The sequence below is a fragment of the Gossypium hirsutum genome, chromosome D06 (assembly GCF_007990345.1).
Source record: "Gossypium hirsutum isolate 1008001.06 chromosome D06, Gossypium_hirsutum_v2.1, whole genome shotgun sequence".
In the NCBI taxonomy this organism is placed as follows: domain Eukaryota; kingdom Viridiplantae; phylum Streptophyta; class Magnoliopsida; order Malvales; family Malvaceae; genus Gossypium; species Gossypium hirsutum.
Window position 1 is genome coordinate 33965257 of NC_053442.1, and position 21279 is coordinate 33986535.

At 33.9% G+C, this 21279-nt stretch overlaps 2 protein-coding genes and 1 non-coding gene across 17 annotated transcripts; 2 read left to right on the top strand and 1 right to left on the bottom strand.

Annotated features, from left to right (window-relative positions):
* The first annotated feature begins 317 nt into the window (after window positions 1–317).
* Window positions 318–13048, top strand: LOC107904891 (choline/ethanolaminephosphotransferase 1). 15 transcript variants are annotated; one of them, XR_005914637.1, is made up of 9 exons: window positions 318–1080; window positions 1409–1487; window positions 1597–1672; window positions 1770–1792; window positions 1873–1989; window positions 2218–2284; window positions 2472–2603; window positions 12537–12629; window positions 12817–13048. XR_005914637.1 is itself a non-coding variant. In XM_041095532.1 (8 exons), the coding sequence occupies exons 2-7, from the start codon at window positions 1444–1446 to the stop codon at window positions 2553–2555; spliced, it is 381 nt and encodes a 126-aa protein (XP_040951466.1). In that variant the 5' UTR covers window positions 318–1080; window positions 1409–1443; the 3' UTR covers window positions 2556–2603; window positions 12537–12624. The 15 variants fall into 15 exon arrangements, 6 of the variants coding, with proteins under 6 accessions (XP_040951466.1, XP_040951464.1, XP_040951465.1 ...); XR_005914634.1 differs by having other exon boundaries at window positions 1770–2064; XM_041095532.1 differs by lacking the exon at window positions 12817–13048 and having other exon boundaries at window positions 1873–1932; window positions 2218–2311; window positions 12537–12624.
* A 2049-nt stretch (window positions 13049–15097) lies between these two features.
* Window positions 15098–16439, top strand: LOC107941840 (glucan endo-1,3-beta-glucosidase 14). Its single transcript, XM_016875466.2, has 2 exons — window positions 15098–16122; window positions 16204–16439. Exons 1-2 carry the CDS (start codon window positions 15304–15306, stop codon window positions 16291–16293), a joined length of 909 nt encoding a protein of 302 aa, XP_016730955.2. The 5' UTR covers window positions 15098–15303; the 3' UTR covers window positions 16294–16439.
* Window positions 16440–19740: 3301 nt separating this feature from the next.
* LOC121218939 (small nucleolar RNA R71) lies at window positions 19741–19848 on the bottom strand. The gene has a single exon (XR_005915420.1). It is a non-coding gene; the product is annotated as a small nucleolar RNA R71 (small nucleolar RNA).
* Window positions 19849–21279: the final 1431 nt, after the last annotated feature.

Consider the following 21279-nt stretch of genomic DNA (forward strand, 5'->3'; position numbering starts at 1 on the left):
TTACAGCCATTTAATCATTTGTTTTTTTATTAAAATATATGATATTTATTTTAAGAGTACTTGATTTTTTTAATAAACATCCAATAAAAAATAGTTATAAAAAATATTTTATAAAATCACATAACTAATAATTTTTAACAGACAAAATAAAAAAATTTTAACAGAACAAAACGACGTCGTATTGATCAAAATGAAATAATTTTTGCAGCGTTTTTATAAAAATACCACAAAAGATAAGCAATTGCGGCGTTTTTATAAAAAACGCCACAAAAAAATTTTGCTTTAAATAAATGGCGCCATTTTATCCCTAAATTCCCCCTAAAACCCCAAATTTTCCCCCTAAAAATAATCACCTCAGACACTATTACTCCCTCAGCTCTGCGTGAAACCCTAAAGTAATGCCTCCCAAAGCAGCTAAATCCATAGAAACAACGAACTCGCCTTCGACCTTCTTCTTCAAACCAAGTCCCCCTCTCTCTCTTGCTCTATCTTTGCTTTTTTGCCTGATTTTTTTTTGTTTTTTCTTAGAAAAAAATTGTTTGCATTTATTTGCATTTTTCACTTTCTCTTCTGCATTTCAGTTACGTTTTCTGCTCGTTTACTCGGAAAATGATACCACTTTTTTCTCTCTGTTATCATTTTCTAACGTTCAACTTTCTCTTTTGCTGCATTTCATTTTCCATGTATCCAAACAAGCTCTTTTAATTAAAAAAAAGTTCATTGAGCTGTTATTATTATTATTATTATTATTATATATTATTATTATTATTATTATTTTGGTTAATTTTCATACTAAAATGACGACTTAGAAAGGGGCTTCACCTAAATAGGGTAGGGAACTTTATTAACAATTATTATTATTTTGGGGTAATTCCTGATGAGTCCCTGGATGGTTGGAGTCTTATTGTTTCAACGAGGCAAGTGGCTGTTCCAGATCCATCATCGAAGCTGGAAATACATATTTCCAGGATTTTAGGCAGTTTTTCTTAGTTGTTTTATGGGCTTAAATTGAAGCCGTTTAAGATCTTCTACTCCGTTTCACTCCAAGCCTTTGTTTCGTAGACATCTTCAATCCATGAAGTAAGTTCCTTTTTCCAAATCTTTGTTTCGTATAAATGCTTCATATGAAGTGAGATGGGCCATATAACGGCAAATTGTGAAGGAAAGGCAAAGAGGTCCCCAAGTCAAATCCATTTAGGCTTAAGATGTCGTTGAAATGGCAGTTTTATTTTATAGTAATGTGATGCAAATTCTGTGTTTGAGACACAACCGTTGTTGCGTTGACTTTCTATTTAATTAACGTAGTTTTCATATGTAAAATACGTATTTCAACAAGCATTTTAGCTATGTGAAGCTTTTTCTGCTATTTATCTTTCCATTTGGTTTATTTATTTATACCGATGTTCAGGTTTATTTCCCTCACTTGGATTCACCTCCAGCAAGATGGGTTCATTTCGCTCATGGGTTACTTCTATTTTTTATATCAGGTTTATACACCTTAAAGTTATTTCTTCTTTATGGTCTCGTGGTGCGTTATGTTTTTTACTTTAATTTTTAGTACCAATCTTTTTTAATGTATTACTAATTGCCTGCTAGACTTTTGATGCTGTCGATCGGAAGCAAGCAAGAAGAACAAACTCCTCTAGTCCCCTCGAAGAACTTTTTGACCATGGTAATATTACCTTATCTCGTCTTTTCTCTTTGCCATTTACATTAGAAGTTTGTATTCTTACGAAATAATTATTTTTGGCGGTTCTGAAATATTACAGGGTGCGATGCGCTTGCATGTGCGGTACATGTATTTAACTTGTTGCGTTGCATGACAAAGGCTAATGGCATTCCTCATTATATAAGATTTGATTCTTTTCGTAGTTTGAAACCATGGCCTTTGGGAGCACTGCTATGTGTGGAAGGGACAGTTTCTGGTTCTGGGTAATTTCAGCTGTTCCATTTTACTGAGCTACATGGGAACAGTAAACAATCCGAAGTGTATTCATTTCTTTCCTTGCAAGAAACCATGCTGTACATTGTGCAATTCTTCAATACTTGGTTTTTTTCTAAAAGGTTTTATAAATTTGTTTCCAATGTTGCGATGATTTCATGATATGTTTGAGGTTTTTTAAGTATGTTGCTTGCCTCCAATGCAGGTTCTTTTTGCATACAGGTCAAGTTTTTAGCAGTGCTGATCCTTATGTTGTTTTCTTTTTGTGTTTTCAGCTATTTCACCAATACGCTGATCCTTCCCGTAGATAATGGGCCAACTGAGGGTCTTGCTCTGATATATGTAATGCACTTTTTGATAGGATTTTTGGTACAAAAATCCATTTGATTCCTTCTTTTATTATTAGGGGTTAATATACCATTTAGTACCTGAATTAACTAATATTTAATTTGGTACAAAAATTAAGTATCACTTAGTACCCTTATGATTATTTGTAATAATACACTCTGTTCTTGCACCTTTTTTACAGCTGAGCTTCTTATGTTTGAAACGCGGGAGACAAAAAGAAAAATATCTTTGTTGCCTTTTGGCCTTACTTGATTTGATTTTTTGATTCCTTTGCAAATCAAATTTCTAAGCTTTTGATCTCTGCTTCAAACAGGTATACATAAAAATTTTCTTCAGTTTTCTCATTGTTTTATTGTGTTTACTTGGTTTTAACTTTTTGCTTGCTTTTGAGTCTTAGATCTGCTATATTTTTTCAGTGTTTGATCATTTTGTTCCTTGTTTTCACTTTAAAATCCCTTTATTCATGATTTATACTAACCTATTTCTTTAATTCTCTGTTTCCAAAGTTAATGGAATCTATTAACTTTAACTATTAATTCAAAAGTTAATCTTTTTCTATGTAAAGAACAAGCATGGGGTTTTCTTTAAATTGATTTCCTTGATTTTTTTTTACACTTAAATTATTTTCTTTGCTTGCAGATCTTTTCTTTATTAAAATTTCCATCTAATTTTTGAGTGCTGGGAAATTAAAACATCATGAGGCACCATCCAGCAGCTCAATATTTTTTATCTCATATTCTCTGAATACCATAGCACAGTGGCTTGGATGGCTTGCTAAATTTTCTTAAATCTCTGAACTTCCTGTACATTGATGAATTTCTTGCCACATTTTTGTGTGGAACAATTCTTCTTTTTAAATTTGAAAATAATATAAAATAAAATAAAATACAAACCAAGTGTTAAAAGAAGTAGTCCAGTAAATTAACAATTTAGAATCTAGTTGTATCTTTTTTCAGTTAGTATACTTGTATTACTTGACATCTTTCGAAGGATTGTTATGAGAGAATACTTTATTGGGTTGTGTTCTGGATCAAGATCTTCACTTCTGCTTTAACATTTAGTTCTATTGTATTCTTTTATTGGAAGAACTAGAAAGAAATGCAGCATTGTTTTATTGTTTCAGTCATTAAAATTGGCATATATACAATTGTGAATTTTGAATTCTACTGTCTAATATATAGTAAAATATGAAGGTATAATGTGTCTCTGCCCTTTTTAGACCTTATTTTGTTGCAAGAGGATTATTATGACCATAGCATATTACATATATACAAAATTCGTATTATTTTTAATGCACCTCTGATATGGGGGTTGCGCGCGGACCAAGATCGAGTTGCCAAGTCACGAGAAATTCCTACGAAAGATCCTAGACGAACAGATCTGAAATCAAAAACAAAGATTAAGATTAAACCGAATCAGATTTGAATTTAAAATTCCCAAATTCAATTAAAAGAGCAGCAAGAAGAAAAGAAATAGAATCGATGAATCAAACTAAATTGAGAAGAAAGAAAAGATGCGAATCTGCCAAGGAATTGATTTGGCCAAGAATGCCCAATTTCCAGCAATCAATTGATTCTCAAATTGAAAGAAATCTAATCGGGCAAACCCTAGGAATTGGGGATTTTTGGGTTCGAATGGGTGCTGCCAATAGGGGAACAACTTAAACGATGAGATTTTGAGTTTAATCAATGCTGGAAAACAAACAAGAATAGAAAAATATTAGATGAGAAATCGGCACAAGTATAAGCAAAGAAAAGTAAAGAAAGAAATCGAAAACAGCAAGAATTAAAGGATAAGTCCTAAAGATCCTTGAAATCCCGAAAGATTTCACAAATCTCTTCAAATGGCTCTAATCTCCCCTCCAAAGAATATCGATGGCAAGAAGAAGGTTGAAGATGGCTCCCACAATCAAAAGATTGTTAAAACAACTTCTAAAGAAAACTCAAGAGAGAATTCTTGGAGAAAACCCCAAAGAAAATTCTGCACTCAACAAATCTGAAATTTGATAGAAAAAATAATAATAAGATGTTTACAAAGGGTGGCTGGCCAATGCTTATATAGGCCTCCAACAAATCCTAATCTAATTAGAAAACCTAAAAAATTTAAACTTAATTAAAAAAAAACAAAGGAAAATTCGGCCATGCATCCTATTGGGCTGTTTTGGGTCGAATTTAACATGTGATATTCCTAAAACTTAAAAATTAACTTAAACAACTAAAATGTTTACAAATTGGGCCCTTTGACATTTTGGCCTGATTTTCAACTAAATATGTATGGATTTCTTGATTGGGCTGGGAATTTGCTTATTGGGCCTTGCCTTTAAGAATTTGGGCTCGTGATCCATCTCCTACCAAAATTGGGTCGTTGACGCTCGTAATGGAGATCCAATGCGTTTTGGCTGCAAGATTTGGTTTCTTGGACCAAGATTTCCAAGATTTGAAATCTTGATTTTCTTGATTCTTGAAATCTCTTCGAACAGCAAAATTGGGCCAAGATTCGGTTTCTTGATTTTCTTGAAAACAAGAAAGTGAATCTTGATTTTCTTGTTCTCTCGTGTATGCATCTAAGGCCTTGCTAACAAGCTCTTGAATGGTCCCATTTAGTTTGGACCGCATTTGTCGGGCCTTTGATCTTGTTATTGGGCCTTGTGGCAATTTGAGCCCATCACGTTCTTGAACTTGGATTTGGCCTTTATGACTCGTATCATTCCCCCCTTCCTCAAAAAGATTCGTCCTCGAATCTGAAAAATCAAATGGGGACAAGTCAGCCACATTAAAAGTAGAACTTACATTGTACTCACCAGGTAGATCAATTTTATAGGCATTATCGTTGATCCGCTCGAGTACTTGGAAAGGCCCATCGCCCCTTGGGTCCAACTTAGTCTTCCTTTTTGTAGGAAATCGTTCTTTCCTCAAATGGACCCAAACCCAATCTCCGGGTTCTAGTACAACCCGTTTGCGCCCCTTGTTTGCTTTGTTGGTGTTGGCGTCATTTGTTTTGGCTATTCGCTGTCTAGCCTTCTCATGTAAGGATTTCACCAACTCAGCTTTCTGTTCGCCATCTAAATTCATAACGTGTTCAAGAGGTAATAGCGCAAGATCAAGTACTGTTAGTGGGTTAAAACCATAAACAAGTTCAAATGGGGAATAACCAGTTGTAGAATGAATAGATCTATTATATGCAAATTCAACGAATGGTAGGCATTCTTCCCAATTTCTAATGTTCTTTCCCACAACAGCTCGTAATAGAGTCCCTAAGATTCGATTAACTACTTCAGTTTGACCATCAGTTTGGGGGTGACATGTAGTAGAATAAAGCAATTTAGTACCAAGTTTACCCCACAATACCTTCCAAAAGTGGCTAAGGAATTTGACATCTCTATCAGAAACAATTGTTTTAGGGATGCCATGAAGTCTTACCATTTCTTTAAAGAATAAGTCTGCCACATGTGTAGCATCATCTGTTTTGTGACAAGGAATAAAATGTGACATCTTTGAAAACCTGTCAACAACAACAAATATACTATCTCTTCCTTTTTTGTTCGAGGCAAACCTAAAATAAAATCCATGGATAAATCTACCCAAGGTGAAGTAGGAATCGGTAGAGGAGTGTAAAGGCCATGAGGCATTACCTTAGATTTTGCTTGTTTGCATGTAATGCACTTGGAACATACCTTTTCCACATCCTTCTTCATATGTGGCCAATGGAAGTGTTCTTGCAATATGTCTAGTGTTTTGGCCACTCCAAAATGTCCCATTAATCCCCCACTATGGGCTTCATGAATCAACAATTCTCTCATGGAACACTTTGGTATGCATAACCTGTTTAAACGAAAAAGCAAGCCATCTACAAGATAAAATTTTTCAAAAGCAGTATGTCCACAATTCTTATAGATATGGCTGAAATCAGTATCATCATCATATAACTCTTTAATATGTTCAAACCCTAAGACTTTAGCATTCAATGTAGTTATTAAAGTATATAGTCTAGATAAAGCATCTGCAACTACATTATCGTTACCTGTTTTATATTGAATCATATAAGGGAATGTTTTAATGAATTCTACCCATCGGGCATGTCTTTTACTCAACTTACCTTGTCCCTTTAACCATTTAAGAGACTCATGATCTGTATGTATGACAAATTCATTAGGCAGCAAATAATGTTGCCATACTTGAAGTGCACGAACTAATACCAATAGTTCTTTGTCATAAGTCGAGTAATTTAACTGTGCACCGTTCAATTTCTCACTAAAATAAGCAATAGGTTGCTTATCTTGCATTAAAACAGCGCCGATTCCAATTCCTGAAGCATCACACTCAAGTTCAAAAGCTTTAGCAAAATCAGGTAATTTAAGCAAAGGAGCAGAACATAACTTAGCTTTTAGAGTCTGAAAAGCTTTTTCTTGGGTTTCACCCCATTTGAAACTCACTGATTTCTTTATAACTTCAGTCAATGGGGCAGCAATAGTAGAGAAATCTTTCACAAATCGTCTATAAAAACTGGCTAAACCATGGAAAGATCTCACCTCAGTTATCGATTTAGGAGTCGGCCACTCCTTAATTGCCTTAACTTTGTCCTCGTCGACATGAATACCTTGAGCACTAACTATGAAACCTAAGAGTATTAGTTTATCACAACAGAATGTGCATTTATCAAGGTTGGCAAATAATCTTTCAGTTCGTAGAATATCCAAAACGGTTCGAACATGGAAAACATGATCATCTAATGACTTTGAGTAAATTAAAATATTATCAAAGTAAACTACTACAAATTTACCCAAATGTAGCCTCAAAACATGATTCATTAATCTCATAAATGTACTAGGTGCATTAGTAAGGCCGAAAGGCATAACTAACCATTCATACAATCCAAATTTTGTTTTAAAGGCTGTTTTCCATTCATCCCCTTCCCTCATTCGAATTTGATGATAACCGCTTTTTAAATCAATTTTTGTAAATATTATTGAACCATGTAATTCATCAAGCATATCATCAAGTCTAGGGATTGGGTGTCGATACTTTACCGTTATCTTGTTGATTGGGCGACAATCAACACACATACGAAACGTACCATCTTTCTTTGGCACCAATAAGACAGGAACAGCACAAGGACTTAGGCTCTCACGTATGTACCCTTTGTCTAGTAATTCCTCAACTTGCCTTTGCAATTCCTTTGTCTCCTCGGGATTGCATCTATAGGCTGGTCGATTTGGGATTGAAGCTCCGGGTACTAAGTCAATTTGATGTTCTATCCCTCGTAAAGGTGGTAAACCTTTAGGGGCCTCACTAAAAACATCCTCATAATCCTGCAAAAGAGATTGAAACATACTAGGCAGATTTTCGTTAATGTTAGATAAAGATAAATAATTTTGCCTAAACCTCACAAGGATACAAGGCTGTTTATTAAGTAGGGCTCTCTTCATATCTTTTTTGTTGCCAAAAGATTTTTTCCGTTCATTTTACCACTAGAGGGTTCACTCACCTTTGGGCTTTTTAAATTTTGACTTTTTCCACTACTATTAGCCTCTTTTCTCTCTGTCTTTTGAACTTGCTCTTTCTCCCTTACCCCCTCACAAAATTTTATCATCCTCAATTGATCTTTATATACATCAGTAGGATTTAAAAGAGCAAAAGTGAATTTCTTACCTTTAAATACAAGGGAGTATCGATTAAGTTTACCTTGGTGTGTAACATCACGATCAAATTGCCAAGGTCGTCCAAGGAGCAAGTGTGCCGCATGCATTGGGACTACATCACACCATACTTCATCCTCATAATTGCCGAGTTTAAAAGTGACCAAGGACTGTTTCGTAACTTTAACTTCGGAACATTCATTAAGCCACTGAAGGTGATATGGCTTAGGGTGTTTGGTGCAAGGCAACTTTAAAGAATCAATCAAATAGCTACTTACCACATTTGAGCAACTACCACTATCAATAATGAGTGAACATAAGTTACCTTTAATAAAACACCGAGAATGGAAAATATTGGCCCTTTGGCTATCATCATCTTTTATCTGAATGTTAAGGGTTCGACGAACTACAAGGCATTGAAAATTAGCAAAGTCCCCTTCCTTTGGTGGTTCGACCAACTCGTCGCCATTATCACTGTCATCCACAAGTTCTGGCATATCTGGATCTGTATTATCAGAGTCGGAAGTGTACTCACCGTTATCTTTTAGAAGAAGTAATCTCGTGTTAGGGCATTCTCTACTATAATGACCACGCCCTTTGCACTTAAAGCATTCAATCTCACGAGTCCTCTTCGCACTCGAATCACCTAAATTGGGCTGCTTAGAAGGTGTTTGCGTTTTAGCAAGAGCCCCTTTTTTCCAATCTGATTGTTTACTTCCATTACTCAAAGAAGACTTGTTAGTAACAAAAGGTGGTTTTGAACTCTTAGAATCAGAATTGGAATTGTTACCTCGATAATATTGTGAAGTAGAGAAGGACCCAAACCTTTGTTCCTTTAATTGTTGCTCGATCTCAATGGCTTTGTGAACTGCTTCTTCCAAATCAATGTAACAAAAGGTGGTTTTGAACTCTTAGAATCAGAATTGGAATTGTTACCTCGATAATATTGTGAAGTAGAGAAGGACCCAAACCTTTGTTCCTTTAATTGTTGCTCGATCTCAATGGCTTTGTGAACTGCTTCTTCCAAATCAATGTAAGTTTGTAGCCTCAATGTATTAGCTATCGGCCTGTTCAAACCATCAATGAATCGAAACATAGTTGTTTCTTCATCTTTCTCTACATTAGCTCTCTGAATGAGCATCTCCATCTCTTTAAAATATTCATCCACCGTCCTACTACCTTGGATAAGTCTTCTCAACTTTGTTTTAATTTCTCTATAGTAGTGAGGTGGAATAAACCTTTTACGCATAATCTGTTTCAACTCATCCCATGTCGAAATCTCACCTTCATAATTCCGATGGCGGTTTACCCCAAGTTGAGTCCACCAACTTAATGCATAATCAGAAAATTCCAGTGTTGCTAACGCTACCTTTTCATCATCCGGGCATTTATAATACCGAAACATGAGTTCAATCTTAGATTCCCATTCACAATAAGCGTCAGGATCATTCTTACCACGAAATTGGGGAATTGTGAATTTCGGTTTTGCCAAAGAAGGTTGTCCACGATCATGAAAATCATCATCCATTCTAGGGACACGTCGAGGGCCGCGCCTATGGGGCTGGTTATTCCTATCTTCCCTGATTGGATCTCGATATTGAAGTTCTTGATTCATTCGTACCTCATTCAAGGTAGTATTCAATGCTTGAAGGGTAGCATTTATTTGTGTGATTGCAGCAGCGTGTCCTTCTAACTGTTGTTGGACTTCCATAAGTGTATCATTATAGTCATCTTTAGACATCTTCCAAAAAAAGCTGCAAAAATAAACACTCAACACTCAAAAATAAAAGTTAGCAAACCTCACCGTTAGTCACTCAAAAAGAAAATTCAAATTCTCAATGAGGTAGAATTCAATCTTGTGAGTTCTTTATCAGAGTTTATATCAACCAATTAGAGAGTGTGAACCAAACTACCAAAGAATCCTAATTTGCACTAGGATGCCAAAAACTGACGAGACACCAATTGATTCGTGTTGCACCGAGGAAGAAGTTGTGCACACGTTTAAATCCTACTAACACAAGAAACAAGAAGGTGTTAGATAACGTAAAGGAAGAATAAAGGCAAACAAATGAAAACCTACAGCTAAGAATCAATAAAAATTGCTGAAAACAGAAAAACCTGAAAAACTGCGGAGTAACTTGACAACTTCGTTCGAGGTGTTCCCGATCTCCAAAAATCACGAAAATAAATCTGGAGTGTCCTTATATATTGAATTTTTGATCTGGAAATTTTGGGAACCAAATTCAACCCGCTGAATCTTTTTTTAAATTTTTATTGAATTTCATAATTTTTGATTTTTTTTGACTTTTTTGACTGATTTTTTGCGGGAATAATTTTTTTATATTCAATCACAGCGCCAAAAACATGTATGTAAAATTTCAGATCAATTGGACAACGTTTACCCACTCAAATGAATTTTTTTGAACAATTTTTCTGGGTAAAACTGCTGTTTATGCTTTAAAAAATAGAGATCAGTTTAGAAATCAACCAAGAACACCCAAAACGCCCAAAATCTGATACCAAATGATACGGGGGTTGCGCGCGGACCAAGATCGAGTTGCCAAGTCACGAGAAACTCCTACGAAAGATCCTAGACGAACAGATCTGAAATCAAAAACAAAGATTAAGATTAAACCGAATCAGATTTGAATTTAAAATTCCCAAATTCAATTAAAAGAGCAGCAAGAAGAAAAGAAATAGAATCGATGAATCAAACGAAATTGAGAAGAAAGAAAAGATGCGAATCTGCCAAGGAATTGATTTGGCCAAGAATGCCCAATTTCCAGCAATCAATTGATTCCCAAATTGAAAGAAATCCAATCGGCCAAACCCTAGGAATTGGGGATTTTTGGGTTCGAATGGGTGCTGCCAATAGGAGAACAACTTAAACGATGAGATCTTGAGTTTAATCAATGCTGGAAAACAAACAAGAATAGCAAAATATTAGATGAGAAATCGGCACAAGTATAAGCAAAGAAAAGTAAAGAAAGAAATCGAAAACAGCAAGAATTAAAGGATAAGTCCTAAAGATCCTTGAAATCCCGAAAGATTTCACAAATCTCTTCAAACGGCTCTAATCTCCCCTCCAAAGAATATCGATGGCAAGAAGAAGGTTGAAGATGGCTCCCACAATCAAAAGATTTTTAAAACAACTTCTAAAGAAAACTCAAGAGAGAATTCTTGGAGAAAACCCCAAAGAAAATTCTGCACTCAACAAATCTGAAATTTGATAGAAAAAATAATAATAAGATGTTTACAAAGGGTGGCTGGCCAATGCTTATATAGGCCTCCAACAAATCCTAATCTAATTAGAAAACCTAAAAAATTTAAACTTAATTAAAAAAAAACAAAGGAAAATTCGGCCATGCATCCTATTGGGCTGTTTTGGGTCGAATTTAACATGTGATATTCCTAAAACTTAAAAATTAACTTAAACAACTAAAATGTTTACAAATTGGGCCCTTTGACATTTTGGCCTGATTTTCAACTAAATATGTATGGATTTCTTGATTGGGCTGGGAATTTGCTTATTGGGCCTTGCCTTTAAGAATTTGGGCTCGTGATCCATCTCCTGCCAAAATTGGGTCGTTGACGCTCGTAATGGAGATCCAATGCGTTTTGGCTGCAAGATTTGGTTTCTTGGACCAAGATTTCCAAGATTTGAAATCTTGATTTTCTTGATTCTTGAAATCTCTTTTTGCTCTTTTTCATTCTCTTTTTCTTTTTCCTCACTTGTTTTAACAGAATTTCTCAGTTTGATTTGGTCCTCATGGACTTGTTCCGGAGTGAGCGGCACTAAGGTGAGTTTCTTTCCTTGATGCTTGAAAGAATACCTATTGGTACGACCATCGTGAGTGACTTTTCGATCCAGTTGCCATGGTTCTCCTAGCAACAAATGGCAGGCTTGAATAGGCATTACGTCGCACACAACTTCGTCTTGATACTTACCGATAGAAAAGGCAATGCGCACTTGTTGAGTGACCCTAAATTGGCCTTCGTTGCTAAGCCCTTGTAGTTGATAAGGTTGTGGATGCTTGGTAGTGGTTAAGCAAAGCTTTTCCACCATCGTCGTGCTGGCTATGTTCGAGCAACTTTCACCATCAATAATAAATCTACAAAGCTTACCTTGTACATGGCAGCGAGTATGAAAGAGATGTTCTCGTTGCTGCTCGCTCTTTGGTTTTGCCTATGAACTTAGACCAGCTTGTGAAGCTGTGATGCAGCAGTGTATGTGAATAAATTTTCATCACTTGCTTTCAGGTGGTTGAAAATTATAAAGATTTTGCATTCTTAGACTATGCATATTATACCAAATAGAACATTTTACAATCCGTTAGCTTCATAACTTCATTCATACTTTTAGCCCCATTTATTTATTTATTAATTGAAAATAATGTACATTATACCAAGCAAGCAAATGTACATTTTTTTTCTGAAATCTGTCATGTTTACATAATGTTTTTATGCCATTTCTTCAATACCTTCTTCTATAAAATGGTAGTTTCTTGCTTCTACCTTCAGCTTTCCCATACTTTACTTTGCTTGTTCATGTAAGTCTTTGTAATTATCATTTTCTAAACTACTTTTTTGTTTCTAAATTATGATGCTCAGTTAGTGAATCCGGAGAGTGGCCATAATTATAGAGCTGTCAAAAGATGGACTTCACAAAGGAAGCTGGGTTACTGCCTATTGGACTGTGATAAAGTAAGTATTTATCTTTAACACTTTGAATCAATCATTTGTTTTGCATGATATATTTATTCTTCCTTGTATCTATTATTCCATGATTATTCCATTTTGCTCAGATATTTGTCCCCATACACAAAGACATACATTGCTGTTTAAGGAACACATGCCCTATACTCAGTTGGATTTTTCCATGCTTATGTAGGAACACATGCCCTATGCCCTATTTTTGTTTAAGGACCGCCAAGGAAATTCTGAAACTGAAAACTGATTCATCGGATGTGTATGTCGGCTTTCATCAACTACTTTCAAAGGCCTTACTAGGAATTGAAATGGTGTGCAAAGACATTGCTTCTTCTGATCTAGGATCTTAGTTTCTTCACTTGTATTAGACTCAACAATGGCTTGCATTGCTTAGTGTTGATTTTACCTAAATTTTGAGGTTTATAATTTATAATTTTTATTAATTATTTATGTTTTCTCACTTTTATTAATTTTTATTATTATTTAAGCTTCCTTTATTTGCCTTCTTTTATCATTTTTATAAAAAAATTAATTTAAATAATATTTTTTATTTATCCTTAAAAGTATATTTAAAGTTAAAATTAAAAAATAAAACATAATATAATATTTATCATAAAAATAAATATTATTTGATTAAAACAATTTTTTTGCATGATATGTTTTTAGCGGTGTTTTTGCGAGAAGCGTCGCTAAAGGTTTGATCTATAGCAGCATTTGTGGGAAAAGCGCCGCTAAAGGTCATGGCCTATAGCGGCGTTTGTGAGAAAAACGCCGCTAAAGATCATGGTCTTTAGCGGCGTTTGTGGGAAAAGCGCCGCTAAAGGTCATGGCCTATAGCGGCGTTTGTGAGAAAAGCGCCGCTAAAGGTCATGGTCTTTAGCGGCGTTTGTGGGAAGAGCGCCGCTAAAGCTCATGATCTATAGCGACGTTTGTGGGAAAAGCGCCGCTAAAGGTTGTGGTCTATAGCGGCGTTTGTGGGAAAAGTGCCGCAAAAGTTAGCGACGCATTCAATAGCGGCGTTTTTGCGGCGCTTCTAAAAGCGCCGGAAATACTTTTAGCGGCGTTTTTTAGCGCCGCTAAAGGCCTAAAACAGCGCCGCTAAAAGCCTGTTTTGGTGTAGTGTATTTAGTTTTGTTCAAAGGTTTCCACTCTCCACAAATGATAATCACTTCTAATGATCACTAGAATATTCAAAATAGGCTTTTCATTCAAAATATCAGTCTCTAACGAGTCCTGCCACTTATAAATTTGTAATCTGTCCAAAGAGTGAATTAGGTCACTGGAGCTTCAAATAAAATATTTTTTAAAATTTATACTTCCAATAAATTATTATTTGATAATAAAATATTTAAATATATAATTGTAAAAATATAAATAATTATAATATAAAAATAACTTTTTAATTATTTATAAATAAGAAAACGAATCATCCGACCAGATCGAATCTAATTTAAATAAGGAACTTGAAAAGATCGATTTGCAGACTCGCTTAGCCGAATACGTATAATGCAAAAGCTACAAGCAAAACCCGACCTTATTTCAATGATAAACCTCTCCAACTATGATTCACTTCGCCTTTCGTAAGAAAGGAATTCATAAACTTTGCATCTGCTAGTATAGAGCTCATGTTTTCTTTTCTTTTCGAGGGAAACAACGTCTAAAGAGAGATTTGAACCAATAAAAAAACATCTAAAGAGAAACGTTTTCATTTTGTTTATTAAAATAAAGAAGAAGAGAGACAACCCAAGATTAGAAAGTTGCCAAAAAAAGTATACTTTGGGAGTAAAATAAGAATCTATCACCTCTTTTGATTTTTGGGTTGAGGTTAAGAATCTTCTTCTTCCTCTTCTTAGTGTACTCGAGAACATTTTCGTATGTGTTTTTTTGGCATATCGACTTTAAAATAAGGTTAAGAATCTTTTATTATTATTTTTTAAAAAAATTTGTTGGTGGTCTATATGACATCCCTGCAGAACAAGTATTGCATTCTTTTTGCTTCTGCTTTTAACTCACAGAAGACTGGAAATTCCCAGTCCTTTTTATACAAATGGATTGCAATTTCTTTGATTATCTTCCCACATCATATATGGCTTCTTCTTTCTTTCTCTTGCTCTTCCTCAGTTTCTCTCTTGTTTGTTCTCTTGGTATGTTGCCTTTTTTTTTTCTTTTTCTTTTTTTATTGGTTTCTTACTTATTGAATATGGAAGATAATTACTTGACATAAGGTGAATGTGGGATACTTCTTTTTTTTTCTTTCTTTTTAAGATCATTCCACATCATTGGTATCCATAAGAATATTTTAGCTAAAAAATCCATGTAGGTGAAAAGTCTCTTGTTCACAATCACCGATATGGTTGATTCGATTTTTTCACCAATATTTCTTCAGCATGCTTGTCTCAATATATATATATTGGTTAGTTAAGTGTGTTTATGAAAGCTTATTTTACGTTGTGCAGTATCAACAAAACATTCAGTGACATGGACATATGGAATAAACTACGGGAGAATAGCGGACAATTTACCGGCACCAGAAAGTGTAGTAACCCTCCTAAAAGCCGCAAAGGTAAACCACATTCGAATCTACGATGCTGATCATGGAGTTCTTACGGCTTTCAACGGTTCTGGTATAGAAGTCATAGTTGGACTTCCCAATGGGTACTTGAAAGAAATGAGCACAGGAGAAGATCGGGCGATGAATTGGGTTAAAGAAAACGTACAAGCATTCCTTCCCGGAACCCAAATCCGAGGAATCGCGGTGGGAAACGAGATCTTGGGCGGTTCCGATATGGAACTTTGGGAAGTCTTATTGCCTGCAGCAAAGAACATTTTTGGCGCTGTTTACAGGTTGGGTTTAAAGGAGATTGTTCAAGTTTCAAGCCCACATTCAGAGGCTGTTTTCGCCAATTCTTACCCACCCTCGGCCTGCATTTTCAAACCCGATGTTGTTCCATTCATGAAGCCACTACTACAGTTGTTTTCTCAGATTGGTTCACCCTTTTATATAAATGCCTACCCATTTTTAGCCTATAAGAACGATCCTCAACATATTGACATTAACTACGCTTTGTTCAAAGATAACCGTGGGATTTACGATGCCAAAACCAAGCTTCATTACGATAACATGTTTGAAGCTCAGGTTGATGCGGCTTATTCGGCATTGGAGAAAGCTGGTTTTAACAAAATGGAAGTCATTGTTTCGGAAACTGGTTGGGCTTCGCGTGGGGATCCTGATGAAGCCGGTGCCACGGTGAAGAACGCCAGGACTTACAATCGGCACCTTCGTAAACGGCTGATCAAAAAGAAGGGAACCCCGTTGAGGCCCAAGATCCCTGTCAGGGCTTATGTTTTCGCTTTGTTTAATGAAAATTCCAAGCCTGGACCAACCTCTGAGAGAAACTTTGGATTGTTTAAGCCTGATGGTAGCATTGCCTATGATATTGGATTCACTGGCCTTGTTCCTTCTTCAGCACCCCCTCTCTCTTTTAAGGTATGCTTTTCTTTTCTTTATAAATTTAAACTTGTGCAAGTAGCATTTCTTTGACGATTCTTTTTCTCCATTGATTTTCAGGATATTGCAGCTCAGGGATGGTTAAGATGGTCTTACTCTTTGCTCTTCATGGCTTGCAGTGTGGTTCTACAGCAGGGTTTAGGCTTGTAAATACTCAAAGCCATAAATTAACTTTGTTTTCTTTGACAATGTAAGTCAGATTTAATAAGAAAAAGTAACTAATAAATATTGGAAAGAAATTAATCATTAAAAAAAGGAAAAGAAATTCGAATTGAATAAAGATGGAAATAGCCAATTTTGTGTTGAATTGAGGTTCGGTATTGTTGCTCATTTTCATTTGGGTGACTTTGATTGGATGAAAAAGTAAATGCATAGAAGGGCGGAAAAAAATAAATGTAATGATGAAACAGAGAAAGTTAAAAAAGAGAAAGGTATGAAATTGTAATTCTATATTATTTTTATCATTTTCTATTAAAAGAATAACAATTCAAGTTTTTCTTCTTAATTTTCAGTTTTTTTTCTTTTTAAAAATTTAACTTCTACAAATAAGGAAAAAAAATCTGAATAAGGAAAAAAAATCTGATTTGTTAATTTTCCATTAAAAATAAATGAGGATATCGTGAAATCACAATATTATACAAACATTTCTCCTCAAAATTATACAATTTTTAAATATTTTATTTTCTTTCCAAGCTATAATTAAACTCTTAAAAGTAGTAATAAAAAACACACCAACTCAAAATTAATAATGATTCCAAATTCTTGGAATAGAAAACCCACCAAAGATTTATTGTTAACTTAAATGAAAACTCTTGGGATAGTTTTTTAATATAAATTTTTCGTGAGTTATAATAGAAGATAAAATTTTTAATCGTTTATTCTCATAAACTTTTAAAATTTCCAATCAAATACTAAATTTTTTTATTAGAATATTTTAAATATGTTGGTACATATTATATAAATAGATTTTGAAATTGATAGTGTGACACATTGATCGGTCTTGACCCAATTTTGTAATCAAATACTAAAATTCTTATTTATATAATATATAATCAATTTGTATAATAATATTTTTTATAACAACTACAAAAATCTATAACTATTACTAAAATTCCTATTAGAAACCCAATTTTGTAACAAAATACAAAAATTCCTATTGGAAACCCAATTTTGTAACCAAATATTTCGTAAAAAATAATAATTTAAAAACGTTAATTAAAAATTATAATTCCAAAAATATTATTTTTTAACCTTTATGATTTTTTATTTTTATATAAATATATTTTTCAAATAAAAATTATAAAAATCATAAAAAAACTATAAGTACATCACAAAAATTATAAAATTACTTTTTGGCATTATACAGTTTTTTAAAGAATTTTTTCAAAACATTTGGTTACAAAGTATGGTTTCAATAAAAATTTTAATATTTGGTTATAAAATTGGGTTTCCAATAGATATTTTACTAATAATTATAAATTTTGTTAGTTGTTATAAAAATAGTGTTAACAACATATCGATTCATATAACAACGACCAAATTCTACAAATATCACTAAAATTCTTATAGGAAACCCAATTTTGTAACCAAATGTTAAAATTTATATTGGAAACTCAACTCTATGATAAATACTTTGTAAAAATTCTTTAAAAAAATTTATAAAAACTTGTAAATTAAAAATTGTAAAAACTAAAATGCCAAAAAAAATATTTTATAATGTTTATGATTTTTATAATTATTATGATTTTTCAACATATTTATTTATGTAACAACCTCCCCATTAGTTCGTATGCATAAAATAATTTTGGTGATAAATTATTTTTTCTTTTTCTTTTCAAATAGTAAGGCGGAAGCTCTCTACAAGAAAAAGAAAAAGAATATATGCGGTCTTTCTTACCTTTCAACTAATGTGTGAATTAACAAATTCGAATTAAAATTTATATTAACTTTTTAGCTTTTAGTTTTTTTTAAATCTAGTAAATAGATAAAATAAGGTTTTTATAAAAATAATATAAAAAAATAATTAATTATGAAAATACGTTGGAGAAAAAATTACTTATGAAAATAGGTTGTTTGCTATGGTACCTATCGGTGTCACCTAACCACCTTTTTTCAGCCAATCATCAGATAATTATCAATTTTTTTAAAAGAAAATTTTTTATTGGTGTCGCTATTGTGTTAGGTAGCACCCGTATTTATTTTTTAAAATACTTGAAAAAATAAGGGTATACACGGTAGGAAAAAAATAATAACTTTTTAGTTGTGTTGTTGGTCTATCAGGTAGCACCAATGGTTTTTCTAAAAAAAATAATTTTTAGGGAAAAAGGATGAGAAAAAAAATTGTTTAATAGGTGTCATCAGTTAGGTTTATGTGATTAAATTGTTTCAAACCTAACCCATCCATGTTACTTTACATGAATTCTAAGAAACCTTTAGTTGAATATGATCAGTAAAATGCATGTTTTTCTAAGTTAAAGATTCTGAAGGACTTAATTTTGGTTTCAAACTCATGAAAGATCGAGTTGTCTTGGATTATTTTTCCGGAACATTGTATGAATGATGAAAATGAACTAAGTTAAATAATGTAATTATTCTAGCCTATGCATGTTATCATTGTTAAAATCTTGTGAATTCTGCTGTTAAATCTATCTCATTCATTTTATTGCATCCATTATTTTTAGGTTAATTGCATTAGGGATCACTTTGCATCTAGATTATTTAATCTAATTTAATCATCAATCACCTAAAAAATATTTTGTTTTCTTACCAAATTGTTAGTATTAATTTTACAATTAATTGATTAACATACACAATCCTTGTGAAGACGATAACTCTTATACTTACGTAATACTTGATAACGACTGTGTACACTTGCACAAACCACACATTACAAGTTTTTGGCGCCATTGCCGGGGACTGTTGCCTTAATATTTTTTGTGAAATTATTTGTTACAATTTGATTTATTAATTATTTTCATTCTCGTTCTTATTTAATTATTATTTTTATTATTCTTTATTTTTATGATTTTCTTTTCAGATCTTCATGAGCATAGATTCAATCATCGATTTACTCCCTGTAGACCTTGAAATTGAGTAGGAATTTAGACAAAAAAGACAAGAAAGATTAGCCCAAAGACAAACGACAGAAATGGAATTCGAAAATCAAAATGATGTTCAAGAGAATGGAGTTGTTAATGCTCATAATCCAATCCTTATTGCTAATGATATAGATCGAGCCATAAGGCAGTACATTGTGTCATGTCTGAATGAGTTAAATCCGGGAATTAGGAGATCAGAGATCGAGGCACCGTAGTTTGAATTGAAGCTTGTGATGTTTCAGGTGCTTCAAACAATAGGCCACTTTAGTGGAATGCCCACAAAAGATCCACATCTATAGCTTCGATTATTTATGGAGGTGAGCAATTCCTTCAAGATAGCTGGCATAACTGAAGACACATTAAGGTTGAAGTTGTTTCAATACTCATTGCGAGATCCAGCACGAGCATGACTTAATTCGTTTCCATCCAATTCAATTTCTACTTAGCAAGAATTAGTTGAACGCTTTCTGGTAAAATATTCCTACCTAGCAAAATTGCTAAGTTCTAGAGTGAGATCACCACTTTTCAAAAAATGGATGATGAATCCTTATACGAGTCATGAGAATGATTCAAGGAGTTACTTCGTAGATTCCTTCACCACAGGATTTCGCATTACATCAATTGGAACAATTATGGTCTCAACACACACACAAGGTTGGTGGTAGATGCTTCTGCGAATGGTTCGCTCTTGTCAAAGTCTTATAATGAAGCTTATGAGATCATTGATAGAATAACCAATAACAATTTCCAGTGGCCGACAAATCAAGCAACTTCAGCAAGACGAATAGCCAAAGTGCATGAAGTAGATGCCCTTACTTCACTCTCTGCTCAAGTATTGTCTATCTCTTCAAAGTTGAAACAATTTACAACTAACGGTGTAAATCATGTTGCAACTCAGCCACCAATCCACTACCAAGGAGGTGGACCGAATAATACTTACATGCAACATAGATCAAATAAACCTCTTAGTTTCAATCAACAAGTTCAAAAACCACTGCAAGCTAAATCTTTCAATAATTTGGAAAATTTCTTGAAGGCATACATCGCTAAAAATGATGCCTTAATTCAAGGCCAAGCAACAACATTGAATAATCTAAAAAATCAAGTAGGGAAATTAGCTAATGAGCTTAGAAGCAAACACCAAGGTGTTGTCCCAAGCAACATAAGAAATCTTCTAACAGCTGAGTCTTCTAATAATCTTGAGAACTTATTAAAAGCATACATGGCGAAGAATGATGCAGCTTTGAGAAATTTAGAGAATCAATGGGGTAGTTAGCCAATGAACTTTGAAATAGACCATAAGGAGCTTTGTCTAGTGACATGGAGAACATAAGAAAATTGGGTAAGGAGAATTGCAAAGCGGCCACTTTATGAAACAGAAGGATTTTTGAACCAAAGGAAGTTAAGGTTGAAGATGAGCCTCCCAAGAAAGAGGAAAATAAAGCAACAGTTGAAATTCTTGCACCAGAGAAGTTAGATTCTGTAAATTCTGAAGAGGTAAAATCTAAACCAGTGAATTCTGATAAGCTAACCCCTTCATTAGATGAAGATATATTACCTCGGAGGAGCTGTCCATTCCAAGCCAAAGTTCCACAACCTCTATATCCTCAAAGAATCTAGCAACATAAGCAACAAAATGATACTCAATTCAAGAGAATGTTGGATATGTTGAAACAACTATGTATCAACATTTCGTTGGTCGAAGCTTTGGAGCAAATGTTGAACTATGTAAAAGCTATGAAGGAATTTCTACCTAAAAAAAGAAGGCTTGGGGAATTTGAAACTATAACCCTGACTACAGAATGTAGCTTATCTTTTCAAAACAAGTTGCTTCCTAAGTTGAAGGATCCAGAAAGATACACCACACCTTGCAATATTGGAGAATCCTATTATGGTAAGGTTTTGTGTGGTTTGGGATCGAGTATCAACTTGATGCTTGCATCTCTGTTTAGACGATTAGGTGTGCTAAGGCCAGATCGACTACTGTTACACTCCAATTGGCATATCGATCTTTGGCATACTGAAAAGGAAAGGTCAG

Coding starts and splice junctions, on each gene's coding strand:
- LOC107904891 (XM_041095530.1), top strand. Junction 1,488..1,596: donor ACTTCTATTTTTTATATCAG/GTTTATACACCT, acceptor ATTGCCTGCTAG/ACTTTTGATGCTGTCGATCG. Junction 1,933..2,217: donor GGGACAGTTTCTGGTTCTGG/GTAATTTCAGCT, acceptor TTGTGTTTTCAG/CTATTTCACCAATACGCTGA.
- LOC107941840 (XM_016875466.2), top strand. CDS start 15,304: ATGAGCACAGGAGAAGATCGGGCGATGAATTGGGTTAAAGAAAACGTA. Junction 16,123..16,203: donor CACCCCCTCTCTCTTTTAAG/GTATGCTTTTCT, acceptor ATTGATTTTCAG/GATATTGCAGCTCAGGGATG.